At 40.3% G+C, this 25,962-nt stretch overlaps 4 protein-coding genes across 5 annotated transcripts; 3 read left to right on the top strand and 1 right to left on the bottom strand.

Annotated features, from left to right (window-relative positions):
• The first annotated feature begins 2,836 nt into the window (after positions 1 to 2,836).
• slc19a2 (solute carrier family 19 member 2) lies at positions 2,837 to 6,822 on the top strand. Its single transcript, XM_010864026.4, has 6 exons — positions 2,837 to 3,072; positions 3,591 to 4,154; positions 4,439 to 4,694; positions 4,877 to 5,069; positions 5,321 to 5,462; positions 5,567 to 6,822. The coding sequence occupies exons 1-6, from the start codon at positions 2,950 to 2,952 to the stop codon at positions 5,753 to 5,755; spliced, it is 1,467 nt and encodes a 488-aa protein (XP_010862328.2). The 5' UTR covers positions 2,837 to 2,949; the 3' UTR covers positions 5,756 to 6,822.
• Positions 6,823 to 7,522: 700 nt separating this feature from the next.
• Positions 7,523 to 15,729, bottom strand: LOC105005824 (DDB1- and CUL4-associated factor 6-like). Of its 2 annotated transcripts, none has more exons than XM_010864024.3 (15): positions 15,377 to 15,729; positions 15,086 to 15,147; positions 14,901 to 14,993; positions 14,591 to 14,776; positions 14,168 to 14,281; positions 13,305 to 13,440; positions 12,889 to 13,100; positions 12,276 to 12,369; positions 11,645 to 12,125; positions 11,492 to 11,533; positions 11,139 to 11,301; positions 9,634 to 9,790; positions 9,365 to 9,453; positions 9,157 to 9,265; positions 7,523 to 8,963 (listed from the first exon to the last, which is right to left on the bottom strand). In XM_010864024.3, exons 1-15 carry the CDS (start codon positions 15,465 to 15,467, stop codon positions 8,926 to 8,928), a joined length of 2,067 nt encoding a protein of 688 aa, XP_010862326.1. In that variant the 5' UTR covers positions 15,468 to 15,729; the 3' UTR covers positions 7,523 to 8,925. The 2 variants fall into 2 exon arrangements, with proteins under 2 accessions (XP_010862326.1, XP_010862327.1); XM_010864025.3 differs by having other exon boundaries at positions 11,139 to 11,277; positions 15,377 to 15,728.
• A 581-nt stretch (positions 15,730 to 16,310) lies between these two features.
• LOC105005823 (mitochondrial pyruvate carrier 2-like) lies at positions 16,311 to 21,757 on the top strand. Its single transcript, XM_010864023.3, has 5 exons — positions 16,311 to 16,558; positions 17,788 to 17,828; positions 18,630 to 18,714; positions 20,424 to 20,535; positions 21,246 to 21,757. Exons 1-5 carry the CDS (start codon positions 16,459 to 16,461, stop codon positions 21,307 to 21,309), a joined length of 402 nt encoding a protein of 133 aa, XP_010862325.1. The 5' UTR covers positions 16,311 to 16,458; the 3' UTR covers positions 21,310 to 21,757.
• Positions 21,758 to 22,260: 503 nt separating this feature from the next.
• Positions 22,261 to 25,689, top strand: LOC105005822 (mitochondrial pyruvate carrier 2-like). Its single transcript, XM_010864022.3, has 5 exons — positions 22,261 to 22,530; positions 24,260 to 24,300; positions 24,462 to 24,546; positions 24,653 to 24,764; positions 25,105 to 25,689. The coding sequence occupies exons 1-5, from the start codon at positions 22,431 to 22,433 to the stop codon at positions 25,157 to 25,159; spliced, it is 393 nt and encodes a 130-aa protein (XP_010862324.1). The 5' UTR covers positions 22,261 to 22,430; the 3' UTR covers positions 25,160 to 25,689.
• The last annotated feature ends 273 nt before the right edge of the window (positions 25,690 to 25,962 follow it).

The raw sequence follows: 25,962 nt of genomic DNA, 5'->3' as shown, positions 1-25,962 counted from the left end.
CTTTGTCATTGATAAAACATGTTTCCATCAAGCAATTTATTTTAGCCCAATCGGCATTTAAGCTTTTGCTGTTAGATGCACTTTGCTGGACTAATGTTTGGACCGTATTTCTAATTCAGACCATTTTGTCTTAATGCTAAAGTCTTTCTCTGAATGTGTACATTGTCCCCTGGGTCTTTGGCTATCAGTTGTCTATGTAAGTGTGTCGGTGTCCCTTTTTGGGGGGGGATGATGATATATGCCCTACTTGAGGAAGGTCTGATTATTTGTTGTTTGTTTTCCTGGTCCTGGTTCCACTGTCTTGTCCCATAGAGATAATATAATGATTGTTTTGTCTGCAGTACATGCTGTGTGTACATGCTTTCAAGGATACCTGTTTTACCAGAGGGCAGATATGTTATCAGAACATGATTCACTAGGAATTTCATTGGCTTTTCAAGTATAAAAATAGTTTCAGTCAGAAACCAACCAATCATTTTATGACTTCTACAAATGTTTCTGTACAGTTGGCTGAAGGTCTGCACGGTGCATTCATTTAACTATACTACTTTCAATAACAGCATGTATAACTCACTCATTCATTTGGAAACACTGACTGTAAAATAACACCTGCTACCTGGTTCAAGTTTACTTGACCTTTCCTAAGAATCAGTTGGACAGGTGTTGTGGTGGTCTTGTATAGCCTGTTGATCCAGAAGACTCCTGTATGAAACTGTTCAGCGTAAATATACTCTGAACATTTTAAAGTAATATACATTTATCAATAAAAATCCTAAATATTACTGATGTGATTGCTTTTATTTACACATTAAAAGGTAATAAAAACCTAAAACAAAAAACAAAAAAAACAAAGATGATGTGTTATACGAACAGTGAAAATGTTACCTAATACCAATAGGTGGATGACAAGCAACTCTTTGGCTATGTACTATTTTTGGTCTTGTAACTGAACAAATGCACACAATTTCCAGTGATCGATAGGTAGACTGGCTTTAGGATGTGTGCATGTGAAGCATCAGATCATCAGGGACAATTAGTTTAATTTGGATCAGAAAGATCCAGTTTTGGAAAAATCGCATGTTTTGCTATCCAGAATCAGGTAATCCATCTTACTTTTGTGCCAGTTTTTCAAAGCAACATTGGATTGGACCAGCCTGATCCAGATACAAACTAAGATTACCAAATCTGGATTACCAGTGATTTTAATGAGAATTCATATCACAATGTAGGCTACTAGCTATGTAAAGAACAACATGTAGAATAGCCAGCGGGTGACACTGTGTTTTTATTTAAAGAGACAGAAAAAAAGAATTCAATTTTTTCTTTGGAACAGTCAGACTCCTCACCTGACCCCAAACAAATAAAAACAAACAAATACATTGTGGATATTTTGAACATACTCTTAAATGATGAAAAGGATAACTTTCCAATAGTTAACAAAATAAGGAACGTTTAGAGTTCATTTGTGGAGAGACCTGCATTTTGAAGCCCTCCTTTTAGGTGGCAGATATCTGGCTTTGGTTTGCGATTGTTGGGTAGGATTGATTTGTTCCTCTGCCTGATGAATCTGTACTCGTGCTCCTTCCGTATCTCATTTAAGAAGTGACTTAGGCATCATCTTTGTTTGCCAAAGCATGCTTCCAGCTCCTGTGTCAATTACTACTGGCTCTACCAGTGAGGATCCACCTTCTTCCTCGGTGACTGGTTCATCTTTGATGATTGTGTCATTGTAATATATATACAGTGATAAATGACAGTTAGTAATGGGCAAACCAGGCTTCGTTAACATTATTTTAGCAGCAGGATATTATGCTGGCAACACTCAGATTTTCTTTGTCACAATAAAAGCCATCACTGAACTTTATAAGGCAATATAGTTATACTAGTCTTTGAAAAAATAAGAGACAAGAACAATATTGGAACAGACATTAAACAAAATGTACAGACTAGATTTGTAACTATATTATATATTTCAATGATGGCTTTTATTTAGCGCTGCTAGCATAATATCCTGCTGCTGGAAGAACGGCAATGAAGCATCTTATGGCCATTACTATTGACAGCTGTTTGGGGGATATTTTATGTGGAGAAAATATTTGTATTTTCACTTTATTTTACTTTTCTGACAGGCTTAATAAGTAGCCTAAAGTCAACTTTATCACGGTAACGGTTAAACAAATCAGGTGCAAAGTATTAATAAATGTCAATATACTACATGAATTTAAACATTTTATGAAATTTTGTTCCTGAAATCCCCCTGAATCCACCCTTCTGCTGGGATCAGGATAATCCAGATTGTTTTGGATCCCAATACTACTAAAATACGATCAGATTACTTCGGAACAACTGGACCCAAGCTCTCACAGAATTTAGCTTTGATCACCATTCCTAGGATCTCGCAAATAGGCTTCATCGTGTGGGTTGTCTTGGTTTAGTTGAAACATCCATTGCTATAGACAGGCTACAAATCTCAGTATGGTATGCAAATTGATAACATTGTTTGTAGCCAGAATTACTGAACAGAATGTGAACTCCAGTCAGAAGATCATCAATTTAAATTCTCTTTGCAGCTGAAAAGAGCTAATCATTTTCTTTTTTATGATTAGCTCATTAACTCTTTTTTTTTTTACCTGATTAACCTCGTTTTAAGGGGATTTTAATTGGTGACAGGGCGAGGATTTTAAAACAATGTGGTTTTGGGGAGCTTGTCTGTTTCAAAGGGGTGATGACATGAGTGCGCCTTGTTTGGTGGTTGTTTATTTTCAACAAAAAAAAAGGGCGCATCCTCTTATATCGCATTTGATTGGACGGTGGTACTGTCGTCATTTTAATGCGACGCAACAAAAAACAAAATCTCCACATTACATGGATTTCTCACGATGATGTAAGTCAGATCAGATTTAATAGCTCAGTAATGCGTGGAGGTCATCTAATGTTTTTTTTTTGAACATGTCTCAACTCTATCCCACGGTCTTACTTTGTGTTTATGGATTCTTCTCTAATCTCCGTCCATCTGAGCCTTTCTTAACGGCGTTTTTGATGGGACCTGATAAAAACCTTACGGAAACAGAGGTAAGTCAAGTGGAAGGACGAGGAAAGAGTTAGGGTTACATTTTCTTGTAATATTGTTTTCTACACATTCGAAATTTAGCTTGCTATAAATACATCGATTTATTTTTTTAGTTCAATCGTACGGTAATGTCATGTTTGTCTATATCAAGAAAATAAACAACGTTAGACCTTAACATTACTCTACTACATGTTTATTTAGCTAATGTTAGCTAACTTGGTGGTTTATTTTCCCAAATACTAATTCTGTTTTTCTGCAATCCTTGAAATATTTTCTTAATAGGAACATTATCTTATGTCTCAAATCTTTAGAAATGTGTATAATCCGGCAGTAATTGCTTTTTGGCACATGTATTTAGCAGCAATGAAGCAAGATAACTAACTAATCTGGTGGTTTCTAATGACTATAAGTCGGCTAACTCAGCAGTAGATAATACAAGAATTACATCACATGTGGGCCAATTGAAAACATGTATTATGAGTTTAACTAACACGATTTACTATGTGCAATCTTTCTACAGGTTGTAAATGAGATCTACCCGATATGGACCTATTCCTATCTTGTGCTGTTATTTCCAGTCTTTCTGGCCACGGACTACCTCTGCTACAAGCCTGTGCTGATCCTGCAGGCTTTGAGCTTTGTTGTGACCTATGTGATGCTAGTAAAGGCCCAGGGTGTGCTGGCTATGCAGTTTCTGGAGTTTTTCTTCGGTCTTGCCACTGCCGCCGATATAGCCTATTTCTCCTTCATATACAGTGTGGTTGAGCCAGCCCAGTATCAGAGAGTGACTGGCTACTGTCGCAGTATTACGTTACTGGGTTCTGCTGCCGGTTCTCTGACCGGGCAGCTCCTGGTGTCCGTGGCTCAGATGCCGCTGTTCTATCTCAGTGTCATCACGCTGGTGTCTGCCAGCATGGCTTTTGTCGCGCCTTGGTTTCTGCCCATGCCCAGTAAGAGCTTGTTCTTCCATAAGAGTCAGGGGACCAAGGGGGGACAGCTGGCACACCAGAACAGCAGGGCTCCCACTGATGACGCGGAAGACCCTGAAAGCAAAGTGCCTCTGAAGAGCGATGAGGTCCCCATGGTGAGTGATTTTGTTGAACGGTTAGTTGCCACTCTGAGAGTGGACAGTGTAAGGTCTGTGTTGTTTAATTCTGGCTCCCATGGAACTCTGCTGAGCCATGTCGAAAGCTGCTAGATTTACACAATAATCAAGAGTTGCAATACTGTAGCGTTGACGGGAGACCAAAAAACCTTGCTCAATCCCTCACTTTGAGGAAGCAGATTTTTTTTTGGTTTCTTTATTCTCTTCACTTTATTTCAGTCTTAATTCTTATGCGTTCTTATTAAACCCGGTGTATCACTCAGGTTGTGAATGCCGGTGAATGTGGTGGCGCCAGTAGGTCAAGCAGCGGCCTGGTGGACGTGTTGAGAATCCTGTGGGTTGATTTCCTGCAGTGCTACTCATGCCGTACCCTCTTGGCATGGTCGGTGTGGTGGGCCCTCTCTACTTGTGGCTACTTCCAGGTGGTCAACTATGCTCAGGCCCTCTGGGAAAAGGTCCTGCCCTCTCAGGAGTTTGAGATCTACAATGGCTATGTGGAGACAATCTCTACTTTGCTAGGTAAGCTTGCCGAATACCTTGTTAAAGCGCAACGTAAGGTTATGAATTTAAGAACTGTGCAGAATCCAGCACAGACTATATTGGAATAGAAACAAACACTGATTTAACTCAAATGAGTTGCTTAGATGTCTGTCCAAAAACGTGACCAGTTGGTGTGCCTACTGATGTGCTGGTGTCTTCAGGTGCGTTTGCAGCCTTTGGCGTGGGCTCTGTCAAGGTGTCCTGGACAGTTTGGGGAGAACTGGCTCTTTGCATCTTCTCAGTGGTCATGGCTGTGGCAGTTTACCTCATGGACACCATCAGGAACATATGGGTCTGCTACACCTCCTACGTAGTCTTCAGAGCCACATACATGCTTCTCATAACCATTGCTACGTGAGTATGAAAGACCCGCCTCCCTGAATATCAGCTGACGTCCAGGAGTCTCAAGTTTGTTTTTGTGGCCTAGGGTGGTCTTCCAGGCTAGGCTGCAGCCTCCTGTGCGCACAAACTGTCCTCTGACTTTTACAAGCCCATATCAATAACAGCCTAAGATGACACGTCGTCTTTGAACGGTGTATTCAATCTTTTATTTTGAAAAATACTTTATTTGTGTATGGTACATAATCTGTTTTCTGCTCCATCAGGTATCAGATCGCTTCCAACTTAAGTATGCAGCGCTACGCTTTGGTGTTCGGTGTGAACACTTTCACTGCCCTGCTGCTCCAGACAGTCCTTACCATTGTGGTGGTGGACACTGCTGGACTGGGCCTGGATATTTTCCCACAGGTATCTAATGACAACAATATGAAATATGATTGGTTTTTACAGATTTTACTGTTACATCAACAAGGTGTCTCTGTTTATTTTGTGTCTCTCTCTGTCTCTCCTAGTTCTTCATTTACGCCGGCTACTTCGCTGTGATCGCGGTGGTCTTCCTTATGGCCGGGCTGTATAAGCTCATGGTGAGCCAATCTCAAGCCAAGGCCAAGCCCCAGACTGACAGCGGGGAGAGTGAGTCGGACGGCTTTAGCAGGGACTCCCCTCCCCTTAACGAGCTACAGCAGATCACAAGGACGTGACTGTTGGTTTGTGGGGCAATACTACACGGTGAAACATGCCAGGACCGGAATTGAAATGGAACTGACTCCAAAGCCGGTTAGAATGCTATGTGCCTGTTTCATGGACAAAGTTTAAGATCTTGGATAAAGTAAAAAAAAAAATCAAGGTCAATGGAGAACTCCATTGGGCTTGTTTTTCTTACTTTTGTTTTGTCGTAGTCTAGGCTAAATCTTTGTCTGTGAAATTGGCCTTGTGTTTTTGATGTCTCAACTTGCTCTAGCAAATCACATTACGGGCCGGTTTCACAGACACATATTAAGCCTAGTCTAGGACTAAAACAACAAGCTTAATGGAGTTTTCTATTGAACTAGATTTAATTTTTTTCTATACTAGGCTAAATGCCTAGTGTCTGCGAAACCGGCCCTAGTGTTTGATAGGATAGCCTTATGGGTTTAGTCCCTGTGTTGAGTTTGCCTATATTTAGGCATGGTTTATGATTGTGACTTTCAGTTCATTATGGTACTCTCCGCCTACTTTACACTTTCCCTTTGTCACTTGAAATTGCTGCCTTAATGATAATGAAAGTGTCAACCAAATCACTACTGAACCGTATTGATAAGCAAACGGTTACATTGATGGAACGCACAGCATTTTACAAGAGCTAATCCTGCTGGTCGGTAATCAGTTGGAAAAGCATGTCCTATACAATGTGCTGGTTGCACTCCCCCTGGGGAAGGACGGGATAAAGGTTTCTGCCGAATGCCATGTATTACTACGTGAATTGTGCCATTGTTAGCGAAACATTGCACTTTTTTAAACTTGCCTATTGAATCAAATGACAGCTTTATCAGTTTTTTGATCACCAATGGGTTTGTTGGTCTCCATTAAAGTGTTTCTGTATCACATATCCAGATACAAAACCATTGATACCCATATTCTACATGGGTAATGAAACAAAGACGCACAATCAAAATCATTTGTTACATTTTGAGTCTGTATGTTGTATTATATGCAGTGTTTCTGTAATGAATGTAGGCTTACCACTAAAGAACTGTTTAAGCTACTGGGGTTTTGATTGATGGGGGGGGGGGGGGGGGGCATTATCAAATGTTGGGTTATGCTGCATATGTAAGGATTATTCCCTTGTGTAATGCATTGGAATACATGATTTGAAAGTGTTTTTTTATTTCCTATGTGCACTAATTTGACATTGTTTTAATGCGCACTGACAAAAAGCACTTATTTCAGAAAGCGCTACCTCGGAATAAAAGCAGAACCTCAATATATACAAACATAGTCTAAAACAATTTAATATACTGTGAACCTGTAGATTTATAGAACCTGAGCTAATCCTTTTAGTTTAGCTTTTGGACACTACATTTTCCTGATAAAATGAATGATTCAATTATGTTGTCATGTTGGATGTTTTTATGATATACTGAGTTCTTGTAGTAGTCTTTGGATTAATACATGTTTATTTTATACTGTTTTTAAGAAATTTCAAAAAATTATTTTGTAGTACACAATAAATTATATAAACTTTGAGAAATTATTTTTAATTGAAACCTTTGCTCATCACCATGTATTCATAATATAATATGGATATCGGTGACGCTTTAATCTGAGTCCCAAGTGCTCACTATCCATAACATTGTAACTATCTAACCCTAACCTTTATCCTAACCTAACTTTAACCATAGCAAGCAGTTGCTTACTATCAACCGTTAGTTTGTTGAACACTTGTTGACAGTATTACTATCTACGAATGGAAACTGCAACTCTCAAAATAAAGTGTAATCTGAATATGTATTAAAAACAAAATACTGATGTCTGTTAAGAGTTTAAGGCAACCTCTCACTTATTCTGGTTACATGAATATAAAAATGTGGCTTCAAATCCAGATACTGGATGGTGATAGTAAACATTTGTGCAACGACCATTTCATGTCTAGGTAAGTAATACTATAGCCCATGCGTAATTAATGTCATGTAACAATGTGCCATCTTAGAACTAAACATGCATCTGATATGGTAGAACAGGCAATTCATTTCAAGCAAATGTGCGTGTTTTTCATTTTACAGATATTTTTTACATTCATAAACCCTTAGCTTAAAGGCACTGTCTTTGGTAAACACGTTTAGTGACAACATTCATAACTGGAGTCGTCACAAGAAAGTCGACAAGAAAAAGAGATTAAATGAAAGCGTTGAAATAACAGACAAAATAATGCCTCTATGTGACATCTATATAACCCTTATGGCCAGATAGAGGCTATACACTTGAACAAAATACATCAATAAGTATAAAACAGTACATGTGATCATGTTGTCTACCTCACTGGTTCTCAAACGGTTCAGGGCAGGGGAACCTTTTTTCTTTATTGCTTATCCCCCCCCCTCCCAATTTCCGATTCTAGGTTTTATAATGGCAGAGTCGAAAGTCGAGGAGGGTCCTCTGAAGAGCATCTTGCCAAGTAATTCTGCTTATCAAACTGTCTGCTCGACTGGGAAGTATTCACCAACATGTGTACAGCAAGAAAAGGGCAATACCCTGGCCCATGATGAAGCTATCAGGAGCTTGACCTACCATTTACCGCTTCAGCAAGTAATCAGAACCCAGCCCAAAAATAGCATATAATGAGTCTTACTATAATTTTGGCAGAGCATGGATGAATAAACCTTAAGGGAAGTCTTAAGGGAGAGAATATACTTCAACATTTTCTAGTGTCCTGCAATGCTACACATTTAACCATAGGACAGATATTTGCTGTTGCAATGTTAAAGCAAATTTTACACACAAAAAAATCCACATTTTGAATTTTACACAAAAAACGATGAATTAATGTTAAAAAAATATATAAAAAACAAGAAGTGCTGTATTACGATGATGACTTTGTGTTTCTGTGAGCCTCACAGGCTCATCTTGCCCAGGGTAAAGAATGTGTGTAAACTGTCACTAATGAATAAGATTACACTGAATGGCTTTCCCACCTCTAAACTCCACGGATCCCTTGGAAAACATTGTTTAATCCATTGCTGTTGCAAATCTATATTTTGTTAAGTGGTTCCTCTACAGAACCCTGTTTGAGAACCATGGCTCTACCCACCAATGCCTATAAACTGGCCCCCAAATGTATCCAAAAGTAATATAAAGTTTACAATTCACTCATTTTGGTAGTCCACTATTATAACTAAAAGGCGATTTCTTCTTCTTCGTTGTCTTCGGAATCTGTAGATAAAAGATTGGAGATGACCAATATTACTAGTGTTACTGCTGCTGTTACACAATTGAAGTTATACACACTAAAAATAAAAGCCATTGCTCTTCTGTACTATGGGTTATGAACAAAGAGGGAAAGAAGGAATGGGCTGGCGATGGGAGAGGGTGTGTGTGTTTGTAGTGGGGTGTTACTGGTTCTTACCTGCCCTGATAGAGTGGTTCAGTTGGGCAAGCATCCTCAACATGAAGGACGCAGGCACAGTGATAGTGTTTCTGGTCTCCTCCAGCATCAGCTCATTACGGGTGACCACCTACAGGGGGCGACAAGTTAGATCAATGGCACAAACCAGGACAGAATGGCTGCCTGAACAACACATTCTTATATATTGAATATTAATTGAAACTCGTACCTCTTCAGCAAGTATTCTGTTAAATGAGGGCGTTTCCTCCAGGGGTGACCAGATCTTGATGTTGGAATCTATCCCTGATGTGGCTAGAACTGGAATGAGCATGGGGAAAACATAACAGCCTTCAGAAATGCTCTCGCTGCCTTCAGAAGATTCAGCGGACTGGGTATAAATGTCCTAACACTGACATGGACAACCAGTTGATTGGGCATTAATGTCCTAACACTGACGTGGACAACCAGTTGACTGGGTGTTGGGTAAATGTCACTCACGTGGTTCGTAGGGGTGCGGCTGCAGACAGTTGACGACGTGCTGGTCGGCCTCCAGCAGCATCACATGTTCTCCTGTCTCCCTGTCCCAAATGAAGATATGACCGCAGTCCGAGCCGCTTAGCACAAACTGGTCCCCCCAGAAACAACACTGCTTGGTCTAGATACAGCAGCAGCAACAGAAGGGAGACTAAGTATTGTATCTCAGCTGAATAGTTGAAGTCATCATTGCTACATATTTAGCAATCTGAAATCTTAACCCCATCTGGTGGACAAAAGCATTACTTAAATCTTGGCTTAATACTTAGTACAGTTACAGCAACAGGTAACCAGATAGTCCACCAGATGTATAAATCAGAACCATCAGGGTGTACTTTCCATTCACACTGGGAAAGGAAGCCCAGTGTCCGGGCAGTGGAAACCTATGGAGCAAGATGGAACTGGGCCAACATTCTGCAGATTTCCTGATCAATGAAACATCTGATCTCAAAATAGTTTTCTGTTCGCAGAAGTGTTGGTTAAATACAGAGGACACTATGTTTTGTAGACTTCAGCCAAGCCAAGTTAACAAAAGCAAAAACTGTATAGAGCTTCCAGTTGGTGCAGCAGCATAAGGCACTCTTTCATAGTGTCAAGCTGTCCCCCACAGGCTTGGTTGACTGCCACTGGCTGAAGTGTGGCTGGGAGCTCTATAGGGTGATGCATATTGTGATAGCATTGACCAGGGTGGGGGGGCGGCATCATCAGCAGGGATATCCTGGATTCATCAATCTAGAGCAACTCCCTGCCGAAAAGCTAACTGAGTTCGTCACTAGTGATTGTGTCCTCACGCACTGATTTGACTGTGTTCCTGGTTGGCTATGCAGGGTGAAAACAAAGAGAAAGACATGCTTTACCAATCTTCAACCTTCCTGAGCCCATCAGGAGCAACGGAATAGTCATGGGTACAACTGAATATCCCACATTTTGGGAGGGGAGGAAAAAAAGGAAATCGATGGGGAAAATAATAAATAAAATGCAAAAAACTGTTAATCAAAACACAATTGACAAAGCAGCCACCTTTCATCCTGCTGCCAGCTTGAAGCAAAGCAGGGTCAGTGTTGGTTGGTCTATGGATCATGGGGCAGATGCTGCTGGTGGTGTGTGGTGTTGGAGGGCCAGTAGTGGGCGCTCTACCCTCTGGTTTAAAAATCTAATCCTACAACCCCAGGGCAGTGAAAGGGAAATTACTCTCTGTTCTCAATAAATGTCACTTATCATAAAAATACGTCCGTTAATCCTGATGTGATGGATAAATATACAACCTGGCCGATATCAGTAATGCATTTAAGTTGCTCTGGATAACAACCTGAGCTAAATTACTAAAATGTATGTAGGCATTTCTTATGCTTGGCCCTGCCCACTAATCTTCCTAGGTTCTGACTACTCCGTTTCACTAGCCTCCCATTGGAAATGACAGCTTGTGGGCTATCTTGGATTAGTAATATAAATCTTAGTTAATACTGTACCATAGTTCTGGAATTACGATGGCCCTTGTAGACCTTTTCGGCCGAGGGCTTCGTGATTCGCCGAGTTTCGCAATCCGCCAACTCCTTCTTCTCTTTCCGCCTCCGGAAAATCTCCTGGATTCGCGCCGCGGCGGAGCGCCTTTCGGAAGGATATACAACATGTCTGCAGAGTCATTAAATCCCATCAAGTTCCGGCTCAGCGAGCCGTGTAATGACAGACAACAAGGTGACTGCATGAACAGTGTAACAAGAAAACACCGAAACCGCAACAAGGACTCGCCAAACTGGCTTCTTCGCTAACGCGGTTAGTAAAGTACACCGTTCTAATTGCTGTTTCAGTGGTAGGCAATTACCTCAGCACCCTTTCGCCTAATTCCGATCCTCTCAGATTAAACCTGTGGTAGAAAAAGGACAGCACACTGTGACAACCAGGCATTGATGTAGCAGTTCATTCACAAACCAGGCAGGGCTGCTAGGCCTCAGTCAAAACCATCAGAACCACGCACCTTTCCATCCATTCCCCCGGAGCCTGTGTGGCGGCTTCAGGCTCTTGTTCCATGCCCTCCACACGGCTGAGGGGTGAGGTTTCCCGAGTTTCAGGCACATGCTGCGGGCCCCGCATCCTGGGAGGCTCCCTATGGTCAGTGGACCGAGCGCTGGAGAAACCCAGTTGGACAGAGCTGCTTGTCGTGCCCTGGGTGCTGTAGGTCAGACTCAGAACAGCTTCACCAGAGGAGCCGCTCCCCTGGGTCCCCACGGCTGAAGGGGAGTTAGAGGAGAAGCTGGACGTCGGGTCCAGCTGAGACTGGCCGGGATCCCCTGGGCCCACAGCCTCCTGGTGAAGCCTGCTGCCCTGCACCGGTCCAACCCTGGGTCGCGGTTGAGGGCGGGGTCCTCCGCTGTTCTGGGCAACGCTGGCGTCCTCAAACCAGCGTGACAACATGTCGGACATCCTCTGCATCAGGGACACGCCGGGCCTGGATTCTCCTGCAAGAAACAGGGAGGAGACAGTCAAGAAAAACAAACAAAAAACATCGTATCCAATCCTTTATGTGATGCCTATTTATAACGTGTGTTAATATGTGCAATAGGACCAAACGTTGCGTGTCCACTGAGTGGGGGAGGAGCTCTTCTTACCGTCCCTGCCTCTCTCACTCTCCGGCCGTGACAGGGGTCCCGTGTCGGACCAGTCTCCTCTCAGACGCAGGCGTTTCTGTGGGGGCTCCTTTTGCTAGGAGATAAGCACGGTTGTCACTCACACAGCTCGGGCACTGCCTAAAATAACCGCCCTATCGCCATGCCTGAGAACCCCCCCCACCCCTTTTCATATCCCTCCATACAATCCCCGGCCCAAACTGGAAAATCGGCTTTGGCACATAGTACCTTGTACTGATGAGACATTTCAATAGAGTGTACAAAATATGCCGCTTCACTCTGCTCATTACCCAGAAGCCCCCTGGCCTATGTGTTCAGCAGCTGTGTGTGTGTGTGTGAGAGAGAACACAGCTCAGATTCCTTTCCCAAAACAGATTCTGAGAGCAGACCGTGATCCACTGTTAAGCTAGAAATAGCCCTGAAATGGGGCAACTCATCCCCCCACCTCCCCCCACACTCGCAACGCACATTATCTGACCGCTTGCTAGCAGAAGCCTGAAAAACGCAGCGAGGGACAGTTGTGGTGTAAACACAAACGGAAACCAGGACCAGTCTTCCATACTGAGTTTCAGTCAGCAGAGTGGTTGGTCCTCACCTCATCCTTTGTTTCCTGTGAGGGCCCCTTCAGCTCGCGGCCCCGGTCATCTTTAGGGTCAAAGAGGTAGAGGTACTCTGAGGTGTAGCTGGCCAACACCTGCCGTCCGTCCCTGCTGTATGCCAATGAAGTCACGCGGCACGACTTGTTTGCTAAGTGCCTCGGCACAAACCTTACACACATACCCGCCACTCCACTTCCTGTCTGGCAACCTGCAGAGTGGATGAGAAATATAGGGAAAAGTTATTCACCTTACCGTTTACCACAGAACTTAAGAAAAAATTTATATTACTACAATTAAAACTAAAGACAATCAATGGAGATTAGCCATTTAATGTAATGTGGTGTTATGCCTTAAAGACGACTAACATTGATGGAATTCTGGATTTCCATTAATATTTTGAGATTGTGTGTACCTGTTGCTATGGTACCCAGCATGCGCCTGTCATAGATGCGAACTGAGCTGTCAGAGCAACCGGCGGCCAGGTAAAAAGATTCCACAGGGGATATTGACATGGATGTTACAGCTCTGCGACAGTCAATAAGGATGTCCTAATTGAGAAAGCACACGATGCATTCTTAATATAGGGCATAAAAGGTCACTTGATTAGTAAACTTATAGGCAAAAAGAGAGGGACAAAAGATGTTAGTTGCCAGTATATTTAACCAGAAATACAATGGCAGTAATGAGGAACTGTTTGATTTTACAACTTGCTTTTAGATTGTTCCTCACCGGAGAGATGATGGATGATATGTTTCCATACTCCAGCAAATTTAAGGTTTTGTCTCTATTAAGTTGGTGGCATCTCAGATGCCATTAATTTTGGTGTTTCAAAGTGTTTTGTTTTAACAGTGTAGCTGTAGCTAATGTTAGCAGAGGCTTTTTCAAAGGCTAATTAAAGAACTAAAATGTTTAAATATATTTTCTCTTAGTGAATAGATTATTCTGGGTGAGAATCCATCTAACATTAATTTGTAAAATAATGAAATTATTTTTTAACATTACAATTGCAGAACCATTGCAAATATTCCCCAAATTGCAATCACTATATAACATTTTCTTTGGAATCTTTCTCTCCATATATCAAAAATATAACATTTTAAGGGATTTCCAAACATTTTAATGAATGTTTCACTATCTTTTCACCAACTGAATATCGGAAAGAAGGATTATCATCAAATAGTCCAAATCTGTATGGGGAAACGATAACAGTCTGTTTGACTGCCAACCAACAAAGGGGTGGAGCATGGGCGCCACGTAGTGATAACACATTCTTACCTTTTTACAGTTAGTTTGCCAACAGCCAGGTGAAACTCGGACATCAAACCACCGGATTGTTCCATCCTCTCCACATGACAGGAAAGAATGAGGGTCGGTAGGCACCGTCAATATCTACCAATAGAGGGGCTTTTGATTAGACTTTCACTGCAACTTGCCAATACTTCATTCACAGCTGGCATAAATCATTCCTTACACCCGTAGCTAGAAACCACATTAATCCAAAGTCATGTATTTAACTATGTCTCTGTGACTTATGTATGTTAAAGACGTCAGACTGATGTGCTGACCCAAAGCATATCTCATTTTTAAATCAAACCATTAAAATGATATTACGCCAGGTGTGAATAATAAGATAGTTCATGTACCTATCAGCCCTGTATTGTGATAATTCTGAACATTGGCCACCACAGCCCACCTCACCTCATAGGTGGCTCCGTTGTGACAGTGATATTGCAACACAGGGTCCGTGTTGGAACCTCTCTCTACGTTGGTAAGGAAGATCTTCCCATCCGCTGCTGCCGACACTATCATACTGTCGTTGGTTTGGGGCATGAACTTGGCACTGAAGATATTGGACTGATGCCATGATGTTATGGATGCCTTGACCTAGAGAGCAAATGAGCAATGGGGAACATGACATTACCACATAGTTCTCGGTATCTTCTAGGTCAATACGAACAACAAGTTGTTGTTGTTTTTGGGATCTGTAAGAAGTGTTTTTTTATCGTACTTTTCGGCTGTATGGATTTGTGATGACCAGTTTTTCGTCATCCGATCCCGATAAAATGTATTCGCCTGTGTCGTTCCAACATATTGTATTGACCTGTCATGAAAAATGTTTAAAAACAGGATATTGTAAAATAATAACATAGTATTACACTGATTACGCAGTATTTCTAGAATTTGTATACTCACAGAGCCTTGGTGTACATCAAGGGTGGCTTCAAGTTTGAGTCTTTGTACAAACTCTTTTCTCCCTGGAAAAAAATATTTTCGCTTCAATTACACCACTGTTAGGAATCCCATAAAATGCAGCCCCTTGAAATAACAACATCATTTTAAGACGATGAACCTGATTATTCTATCCCACACAAGTGTTAAAACACTACAATATTTCAGTTACACTAATGCACAGTTAACTAATGACAACCAAATACATATCATTTTAACATTACAGATTGTTTGAAGATGTATCCTTTGACCCACCTAGGTAGTTACTCCTTGTAAAGTTGTTTATTTCGTTAGAACCGACGGTGCGTTTCCTAATATCCCAAATTAGATTGTTGCTACAGGGCATGGTGTCGAAAACCTGACCGACTTTTAAACAACACTAGTGACAACTACCGTTACTGAAATGTCCACCGAATTACTAAATGTCATGTTTTCTTCAAACGTAGACTACCAACGATGTTTCCAGATTGCTCTTCTGCTGTATATCAGTCGCAATGGTTGTATCCAACTAAAATTGTCGGCAGAAATAATTGACTGAACTATTGTAGAACATACCGCGAGGTTTCTCATGAAGCTTTGCTGATGTACAGCCAGTCAAACCATACTCCTTGCTCTAGGACAGCGCTATGCCACGCCCACTAGTTTCTGCTCCAGAAGGGCAGCGCAACCAAGCGCAACCCAAGGGATTTCAGTTCGCAGTCCATTGCCAGCAAACGTGCGCACTGCGCATGCCCAGATTAGCCTTTCCCAAACTCATACCCCTTTTCTGCCCTTGCTTCTCGAGCCTTAAATATACGATATCATTGTCTGCGATGACAGGCCATTTACTTTCCCAGGAAAGTGTTTATTTTTGTTAAGGTCAAATTATTATTTTTTCAAACGTGATACATTTTTAGATAAATATAATATCCTGAACATAACCCATCCTGGTTTATTCAATCCATTGCTTCAATTGATGATGGGTTCCATGAAAAGAGAGATGTGTATCTAGTTTCAAACTTAAAATACAACAATTGCACAGTTCACAATGACATGTATGTTGGGTTTCCTAAGCGAAAAGTAGGATGGGCTTACTGCTACTATCAATTACACAGAGAGTAGGGCAGAGCAGCCCCCCCCCCCTTCATACACACACGCACACATAGACACAAACAAGATATGTCCATCCAGCAAGCATCATAGGGGTAGCTACAGTTTGCCTGTTTCAGCCAATGGTTCAGTATATTCTGTCTGATCTACTCTAGTTGCCTATAACTGACAGGGTCTATTGATGCTACCGTACATCACATAGCCAACTACTTCAATCCAGTACCAAGAAGTGTCCACAGTCTCCAGACATGGCTTTGACAGGAATTAAAGCTTCATACCACAAGATTCTTAATCAGATTGAACTTCGACTACCTGCTAAACTGAGACCTTTCTATAACCATCCTGCAGGTATGGAAATCATTATTCTAAGTCTCAACTAACATAGTTGTTTGCAAAGAGATACAATTATTTATAATGGTCATCTGTTGACCCATTCCACTCGACTAATTGATACATCAATAAGCACGTTTGAAGAGGCTGATCCTCAGTATAGCGGGATTGTAGCTGTATGACTAAATCTAATCCTTATGAAATAATTTATTTCATGGGTATACATCAACATGTTTGTTCTGTACACTGAAACACAAATTATATGTTTTTGAATGTTCAGTAGCTGTGTATGGACGCTTGGTTTTGAAGAGACTTGTGACATTTGAGTTTCTCTTCAATGGAACAAACATAGTTCTTATAGTAGTGTTGGAATTGTGTCAAGGTGACACAAATGAGTGTGATGTGCATGTGCCGCTGAATATATCTCAGAGGTGAGTGCGGTCAAACGGCTGTGATGCCATCCAGTCTGTCTGTCACATGCAAACTATCTGAAAGTTAATGAGCGAGTACACAGGGCTCTTTTTCCAACCCTATCAAGCTAACAGACTGACCACGTGGCAGTTCTAACAAGACGACCTGGTCAGGCTAGCCTGTGGGCCTGCCTCAATTGAGAGTTTTGTGCTAAACTTTGCACGTTTAGTCAAACCAAGTTCCACCTGGGGTCTCCGCTGAGGGATAGGGTTCTAGAAAGAAAAGTTTTAAAATGACCCTTTTTAGAGACAAGAGTTCTTTGTAAGGCAATGAGTAAGATTCTTTACCGAAAACCCAGTCTAGACCAACAAGTCTCCATGTTTTCAATATCCTGCCCACAGCCCCCCTGGTCATCCCTGGCCAGCTCCACCTGGTTGTACTGTTACTCTAGATTCTGCCTGAGGTCTCTGGACACAGCCAATCTGTGTTTATTGACCCGTTGGGCATCTGGATGGGTAAATATACCGATTAACAATGTGGCCCTAAACGTCTTGTGATCTTGTAATCTTTCTTCCTAGACACTCACCCTACTAAGGTGTTTTTCCCAGCCACTGTGAATCATGATCTTGCTGCTTGATCTTTGGGCTTTCAGGCTGGGTATCTGCATATGCACTTGGTGGCAGCTGCTGTTGTATAAAGTGCTTCATAAAATAAATGTACATTTCTTTGAATGCTTAAAAATGACTGCTTCAAATGGCTTATCTAGATAAGGGCACCTGCTACAATGTAAAATATAATGGGTTGCCATTATTTAACTTAACACATGTTTCATCTAGGACCAAGGACTATTTTCTTTTGGGCACCAGTGTGTAAATGGGTAAGTACTGAAAAGTAGAAAAGCCATTTAGAAGGGCTTGGAGATTGGAAAATCAATTATATGGAATATTGAAATGAGAAAGCAAAAACAGACAGGAGCTCATAAAACATGACTTTGTTGTTTAGTCTACTGTGTGGCTGTCTGGCTTAGTCCACTCAGTATAAGCATTTCATCTGCAGCACCAGTATTGTGGGTTTGATTTCCACTGGGTGACCAGGAGAAAAATTAATACATTCACTACTGTTCACCTTACTGTTTTTGATGAAAGCATCAGGTGAATGACTGAAATGTACGAATGGAAGTTGGAGAAAATTAAATAATAGTGATGCTGGAAAACTGATTGTGGCTGCTTTTAGAGATGTCCAGTTTTATGAGGTCCTTTATGCTTCCTCTGTCTCAGTTGTCCATTTAATCTGGGGCTATGATTTAGCACAAATATATTGGGGCTATGATGTAGTGCAAATGTAGTTCTCTCCGCCTCTCTATCTTTCTGTGTCTGTCAGTTTATCTTTCAATAATATTAATTCCAAAAGGGAAACATTTACATTGCCAAATTAATTAGATAATATGTACATACTTATTAACGAAATTGAAAGAAATGCACAGAAACATTTTATTTGAAGCACAGAAACTCTAGAAGATACATTTTTCATAATTTGAATTTCATAACTCCGTAACAATGATATTGTTATATATGCTATATGATATTGTTATGTGCTATATACAGTGTTGTTACAAAGTGAAAATAGTTCAAGTATGAGACTCTCTCTCTGCTTTTCTCTCGCTGTCTCTCTCTTTCAGGGCCTGGTTGTTGCTGGACTGGCTGATATGACTCGACCGGCTCAAAAATTGAGTGTCTTTCAGTCTGGAGTGCTAATGACCACAGGTACTGGAGCCGATCGCCTGTGTGTGTGCATGTACAGTACAGGCCAAAAGTTTGGACACAGCTTCTTATTCAATGCGTTGTCTTTATTTTCATGACTATTTACATTGTAGATTCTCACTGGAGGCATCAAAACTATGAATGAACACATAATGGAATTATGCGCTTAACAAAAAAGTGTGAAATAACTGAAAACATGTCTTATATTTTAGATTCCTCAAAGTAGCCACCCTTTGCTTTTTTGATAGCGCTGCAGACCCTTCATGAGGTAGTCACCTGAAATGGTTTTCATTTCTCAGGTGTGCCTTGTCAGGGTTAATTAGTGGAATTCTTTCCCTTATTAATGGGGTTGGGACCATCAGTTGTGTTGTGCACAAGTCAGGTTGATACACAGCCGACAGCCCTATTGGACAACTGTTGGAATTCATATTATGGCAAGAAGCAATCAGCTAAGTAAAGAGAAATGAGTGGCCATCATTACTTTAACAAATGAAATGTCAGTCAGTACGGAAAATTGCAAAAAATTTGAATGTGTCCCCAAGTGCAGTCAAAGGGTGGCTACTTTGAAGAAACTATAATATAAGACATGTTTTCAGTTATTTCACACTTTTTGTTAAATACATAATTCCACATGTGTTCATTCATAGTTTTGATCTCTTCAGTGACAATCTACAATGTAAATAGTCATGAAAATAAAGGAAACGCATTGAATGAGAAGGTGTGTCCAAACTTTTGGCCAAACTGTGAAAACAGTCCACCAGCAGCCTGTCCTTGGCATGGATTCAGACATGATGATTCATGTATCTTTCACACCTGCCTCTACATCTTTAGCTTTCCACTGCTGTTTTCTAAAAGCCCCACTGACTTTTAACAATGACAGTTACAATGTGTCTATGTTATAGAATGTCCTTAGATGACCCATGATACGGTTTCAAATTGGACTATTAAAAAAGATATATTTATCATGTTCCAGTCCTTAGATACTATTAATGACCAACCTAATGTTTTACATGTGGAAGTTAAGAGTTGTTTTTATGATATGTGGCGTTGGGTAGTTTGAAGGGCACTGTGATACACTGCATTTCCCTCACTCAACACTAGGGGTCAGCAGCTCCAGAAAGACTCACCAGAGCTGGCCCTGATCCTAGATGTCCCTTTCCCATTTAGGATCCTGAGCCTGGTTTATACAGCAGGAAAAGAACCTTGCAGCAACAGGAAATGAAAATGATCATGTGGATTACTATTGATAGACTGTGTTCTGAATGGGTTGATGCATTGTTTTTACAGGAAAAGTGGAAATAAAAAACTGCCATATCCTTTTAAGACTACAATACACATTTAATATTTTCTGCATTGCGAGAAAGTTCTCCTGCAACAGGGTTATCAAATTAAAATCCTTTTGTTTTTCTTGGGTCCTTGGGTTTTCCCCCAAAAAACACATTCTTCAGGTTAAAGGTCAGATCAGTAAGCCAGCCAACCAGGAGGTATAATGAGGGGACCCATTGTTGTTAGCAGGCTTGATGGCTATATAACATCTTCTAATGGCCTCAAAATTATCTTGGAAATCACGCACAATAAGGTTCTCAGGAAATGTGAATTGCCAGTATCAGATTTTTTGTACCAATTCTCTGCAACAGAGACTACTCATCTAAAGCAAAAATTGGATCCCTTTCTGCCAACTTTATTTATATTGCCATTCCTCAATTTTCCAGGTGTTTTATGGTCCAGATGGTCCCTGGTCATCATTCCCAAGAACTGGTTTCTGTTTTGTTGCAACTGTTCTCTTGCAGCATCAGGAGCAACCCAACTCTTCAGAATCTGGATGTGAGTGAGACAGATTAGATATCTGTGGGCCCAATTAAATCCAACCCACAAAATCATGTTTGGATTTATTTTATGTGGTGTAGCTATGTGTATCAAAGAACTGTATCAAAGGTCAAAGTGAGCACAGCCAGTGACATCCCAGCAAACAGGGAAAGTCCTAAGGACATTCAGGATAATGGGACACAACCTCCTGACCAGACTTGTTTCAGGTTCCAGAGATTGTCCTCAGTCTGGAACTTTGTTTCGGTTTAAACCAGTTCATGGCTTGTGTTAATCCTTGTTTCTTTGTGTGTTCACTGTCAACTGAGTGATCTAAATAACCACAGAGATAAATCTAATCCATCTTGTTCTATCACTATGGAAACAGAAATGAATAAAAATATGTTGTCTGCTGCTTTTGAAACCCATTTGATAGAGTTAGCGAAGCACTGTTAAAAGTTCCAGATTACAGCCATGTGTCTGTTTTTAAGGTGTACAAAACTGAAATAAAATAGCCATGGTTATACGGTAACCATTTTTTATTAAATGGAGTGTAATTTAGTGATTTCTCTAAGTGTGCCTAGTTATCTGATAAGAAATGTAATAACAGGTTGCACATTCAGTAATGATACATAGTTGTTTTTATTACTTTAAGACCTGTGATTATAACCTGCTGGAACCTCTGTCTCTTTTGTTTGCTCAGGATGTCACATTGTCCATCTCTGTTTTAGGTACAACCAGGAAGTAAAGAGACAACAGGAAGCAGAGGTCCAGTCATTGTTGGACTATTTATAACCAGTGGCAATAATGGGCTAGTAGAAGGGATTAAGTAACAGAAGCATTTTAATCTTTGATGGCTATAACCACCACAGGACTTAACTTGATAACACCCCCGCCCCCTTGCAAAGCACAACATCATGCTGCTAATAACTCTGTGTCATTAAATAAGCTCGATGGTAAACAGGCTATCTTAGCTTGTCCTGTGTAGCTCAGTTGCTAGAGCACTGTGCTTATAACCCAAGGGTTGTGGTTTCAATTTCCACCAGGTACCTGTGTTAAAAATGACATGAAGATGTGGATATACTCACTCACACAACTTGCTCTGAATATTGTCTCTTAAATGATGATTAACAACATAAATAATTGCAGATTAATAAACAGTTTAAAGATAGGACAGTATTGATCGTGACTGATGGTGCATTTATTGTTTTAGATTTTCAACTATGTCTGATTTCGGGAAGTTGTAAATACAAATAGATACAAATATCTTGTAAAAATAAATGCACAATATTTGGTACAAATGTTCTTGAATAAACCTTTTTATTTGCATTAGGGAATGTCCCACTTCAAGATAAACCTGTTGGCTTCATCAGTATACTGATAACAGGTGTGCCCATTGCTATATACGTCCACGATCACATGGGGCAAGTTCTCTGTCACAATTGGCTGTTGCCTTTTTTGAGGAGTTAAAAAAACAATCTGTATGATCCCATGTCTGTGTTGTATGTATGTTCAAGAAATAAATAAAACTAGAAATATGTATTAAGAACAAACATGCCCCTGATGTTTAGACCAACTTGTAGACAACTTTGGCAGTTGAGCATAGCCATGTTTTTCTAGGAATTACAAAATAGGGTGTATTCATATGACCTAACGGTCCAAGCCAATGGCAGTGGGTGTGGGGCGGGCTTCACAGTTTAGTACTGCCCCTCATGTGACACACCCTGCATAGTGGATGATGCAGTAGGGGCAGGCATGCATGCTTTCTGCCAATGGTTCACCAGTCTTATCCGTTCTAGATAGTAGCCAATCAATGACAGGGGTTACTTGTCCTACAATATAACACATTCTGCTTCTACTTTATATTGAACTTTCTATACCAAGTTCAACAAAAGTTAACACTCCAGTCTGCAGACATGGCTTTGGTGGGAGTTAGAGCTTCATACCACAGGATTCTAAACAATATTGAACTTCGACTACCTGCTAAGCTGAGACCATTCTATAACCATCCGGCAGGTATGGAAAATCGTATCATCAGACTCAGCTCAACATGAGAGTTGAGCATAACAATCCTCAGTGTTGTCTACTAATAAATGTCTGTCTCACTACCTTGTGGTGTAGACCAGCCCTGTGTAGAGTCCTTATCTTACAGACAAATATTTATCATGTGAAGGATACCTGGTGTGTGCCTGTTAAATCAACGCCTCGAAATAATTCTGGATAAAAATGAACAAACACGAAAAAGGTTTGCATTGAACAGAAGTACATAAATGGTGATTTGAATGAGTGGTCTTTCTAAACTTAGACCGAGCTGAAACCTGAGTTGTAACCCACTGCAGCAGTGCATGGACTTTGGATTGGGGGGAGCCTTCATCAGGACTGTAGGTTAGCAAGTCCTTCGTTACCAGGTCACAGGGATGGCTAACTCCTGAAATGTTTCTTGTCTACACATATTGTCAAAAGTGCTTTCTTCACACCTCACTCATGGGAACAATCACAAGAATAACCTAAAGCTGGATGCATTGGTTTCTCTCAGGCAAATTCAGATTGCTGGTTAAACAACTTCTTTACTGAAGAATGTGATCATTTTTTTATGATTTTGTCTTTTTTTGTGTATTTCCTATGCCATTAATGAATTAACTTCTTTAATGACTTGCCGAGTTCCCTTGTAAACTACATGTGGGTCGGACTCGACTCTGCCTACATAAAGGTGAAATGAAAACCTTGACATTGACTTTATCTTACATGGAACAAACACAGTTTGATTAAAGTAGCAATGGTATTGTGTCAATATGAGTAGGCCTCTGAATGGAAGTTAGAAGCGAACAAAGATGATGCTGCTAATTTGAATGTGAGTTGCCCCGCGTACTTCAGTTGGATTCAATTCCCATGGGGGATTCAACTATATGAAAATATATGCACTCACTACTCCCTAACTACTTTAATTCTCTATGGCTAAGAGTGTCTTCTAAATTATTAATATTTAAGAACACAGGGGACCTAAATCTGACTTGTAGATGTTTCTTAGTGTGTGCACTGACAGATGAAGACAAAATGCTGTTTCAAGCATTGTTTTTCAGAGGTCCAGGGGATGTTGTTAATAAAAACCGTTTGTCACCATTTCATTGGGCAGATAAAGTACACAATTTCAACCTCAGATTTCTATATTAGGTTAACCTGTCAATTAACAGAAATTTTATGTGAAATCCACAACAACAAAAATCCCCATGCTGTTGGATTGGTTGGGTTACAAGAAAATGAAATTAATTTACGTTTGTTACTTTTTGCCAATCCATACAATTTTCTATGTTGATTCAGTGTCATTATGAATATTGTGCTTGTTGAAATGAAGGATAGATGTTTTTTGCCCAGTGGGATGATGACAGGAAAGCCAGTATGACATTAAAAGCATAATAGTTAATTATGCATATTTTATAGTTAATAAAACATCCAGCTAGCTATCCGATAAAAAAGACACAGGAAGGCTATCAATGGACAATAGGTGTGTGGCTGCTGATTGAGTTTCAACTCCAATATGCCTCCTGGTTCCCAGTGTAATGGTCCACAATGTCAGTTTACTGAATGTCTAGGGTCCTACATCTTTGACAAATCTCACTCTGTTGGCGAATCAGCTGGAACAGTTTACCCAAAACAAACTCTTGCTAATCACTGCGGCCTTATGTTATTGTACTCAATTGTCATGTCTAACCTCTTCCAAATAAACCATGCTGTTTTTCCCCCAAAGGTCCAAAGACAGTTTTCTTCTGGGCCCCAGTGTGTAAATGGGTAAGAGGTGATGCATTTAAGAAGTGACTCGTGTATGTACAGTACTTGAACATCTTGGTGCTGAAATTGATGCTTGGTTGAAAGGTCATACCATTGTGTCGCTCTCCCTCTCTCTCTCACTTTTTCTCTTTGGTTGTATCTGTCTCCCTCCCCTTCCACAGGGTCTGATTATGGCGGGTCTGGCTGACATGGCCCGACCGGCCGACAAACTAAGTGTCTCTCAGTCCGCAGTACTCATGGTCACAGGTATGGAATATTTTTTTCAAAAGTGGAACAGTAAGAAATTCCTCAAGCGGGGGGCAAAACATATTTCCCATGTTCCATCTTCACCTTTCCTGTCACTATTCCCCAGGTGTTATTTGGTCGCGATATTCCCTGGTCATCATTCCAAAGAACTGGGGTCTGTTTTTTGTCAACAGTTTTGTTGGATTGGCAGGAGCCAACCAACTTGTTAGAATCTGGATGTGAGTGTGTCAGACTACAGTGTTTAAGTGCATAACAATGCGTCCCTATTCAGTCAAACCATGAAAGGAGAGCAAATAAAGTCTACAGATAGGTTGTCAAACTCAGAATTTATTCAACAAGATCACTGAATACATATTTAGCGCTATTTAACCATGATTTAATTAGAATTTAAAACAAAGATACAACTTAACTGATATTAAGTCTTTTAGTGCCTTTTATGAATGCGTGGGATAGCATGCACGCTAATGTATTTTCGTCTTTCAGATTATATAGTTAGTTTGAATGTTATGGATTTGTTCACTAAGGTCAGAGGTCAAACTCATTCCTCTGTGTTTGTAGGTACCAGCATGAATTGAAGAAGCAACAAGAGGAGAACAACAGCTCCATCATATAATCCTTGCCAATCTGAAAAAACACACACATGCCCAAGTACATGCAGTTCACACAAACCTGCACATAACTTTACAAAACAAATGTACTGCCATAAGTAAAATATTATTTTATAATATTATTTTTTTACAAAATGTTTAATTTTCCATTATCCATTTATGCTAATATCCCAGAGTCTACCCTCAACCATTAAACATGTTGTGTCAAGTGAGAAAACCACAGAATAAATAAGAAGGCAAGCCTATTTACATATGAATATGTATGTTTTGACATTCCTTCATGACAATCTTAGTATTCCCTCCCAGATTTGTTTTGAGACCAATTAAATATCATCTATTCTTGTAGATTTTTGCCCTTTGAATATGCACTTTATATGCAATTTCAAAACCTTTTCAGATTGGATTAAATATTTTAATTTGAAATAAATACATTTGATTCTGAAAAACGTATATCTATAACACGTGAAGAAAAGTTGTATTTATTTTCTATAGCAGAAATATTACAACCTAATACTGATGAATTCATTGTTCTGTTTTGAAATAAAAACTCACTTTGCGTTGTTATTGTCGTTATTCCTTGAGGCCTATGTTAATTTTAGTCTGATAAATAATGGAGCGTCTGATAAATAATGTAAACTGTAATAAAACCCTGATTGTCTATGCTTTTGAAAGCCTCTAACCACAGTTGCTACTGCACAACCATTTTTGGACATCAAATTAATTCTAACTTTCAGTCCCCACCCCAAACAAGGATGCTTCTACTTTTCAAAATCAGAAGTGAATGGAATTATTATCTTAAATATAGTGC

Source organism: Esox lucius, chromosome 22, assembly GCF_011004845.1.
Source record: "Esox lucius isolate fEsoLuc1 chromosome 22, fEsoLuc1.pri, whole genome shotgun sequence".
Taxonomy (NCBI): Eukaryota; Metazoa; Chordata; class Actinopteri; order Esociformes; family Esocidae; genus Esox; species Esox lucius.
This window is presented reverse-complemented; position numbering and strand designations above follow the sequence as displayed.

Bases quoted from the DNA above. Each gene is read 5' to 3' on its own strand.
- LOC105005824 (XM_010864024.3), bottom strand. From the start codon at position 15,467: ATGCCCTGTAGCAACAATCTAATTTGGGATATTAGGAAACGCACCGTC. The intron at 14,777-14,900 runs GTACGATAAAAA...TTTGCTCTCTAG, and splicing joins CAAATCCATACAGCCGAAAA to GTCAAGGCATCCATAACATC. The intron at 9,266-9,364 runs GTACGAGTTTCA...CGCCCCCTGTAG, and splicing joins ACAGAATACTTGCTGAAGAG to GTGGTCACCCGTAATGAGCT.
- LOC105005823 (XM_010864023.3), top strand. From the start codon at position 16,459: ATGGCTTTGACAGGAATTAAAGCTTCATACCACAAGATTCTTAATCAG. The intron at 18,715-20,423 runs GTACTGGAGCCG...TCAATTTTCCAG, and splicing joins TGGAGTGCTAATGACCACAG to GTGTTTTATGGTCCAGATGG. The intron at 20,536-21,245 runs GTGAGTGAGACA...TCTCTGTTTTAG, and splicing joins CAACTCTTCAGAATCTGGAT to GTACAACCAGGAAGTAAAGA.
- slc19a2 (XM_010864026.4), top strand. From the start codon at position 2,950: ATGTCTCAACTCTATCCCACGGTCTTACTTTGTGTTTATGGATTCTTC. The intron at 4,155-4,438 runs GTGAGTGATTTT...TGTATCACTCAG, and splicing joins AGAGCGATGAGGTCCCCATG to GTTGTGAATGCCGGTGAATG. The intron at 5,463-5,566 runs GTATCTAATGAC...TGTCTCTCCTAG, and splicing joins GCCTGGATATTTTCCCACAG to TTCTTCATTTACGCCGGCTA.
- LOC105005822 (XM_010864022.3), top strand. From the start codon at position 22,431: ATGGCTTTGGTGGGAGTTAGAGCTTCATACCACAGGATTCTAAACAAT. The intron at 22,531-24,259 runs GTATGGAAAATC...TTTCCCCCAAAG, and splicing joins ATTCTATAACCATCCGGCAG to GTCCAAAGACAGTTTTCTTC. The intron at 24,765-25,104 runs GTGAGTGTGTCA...CTGTGTTTGTAG, and splicing joins CAACTTGTTAGAATCTGGAT to GTACCAGCATGAATTGAAGA.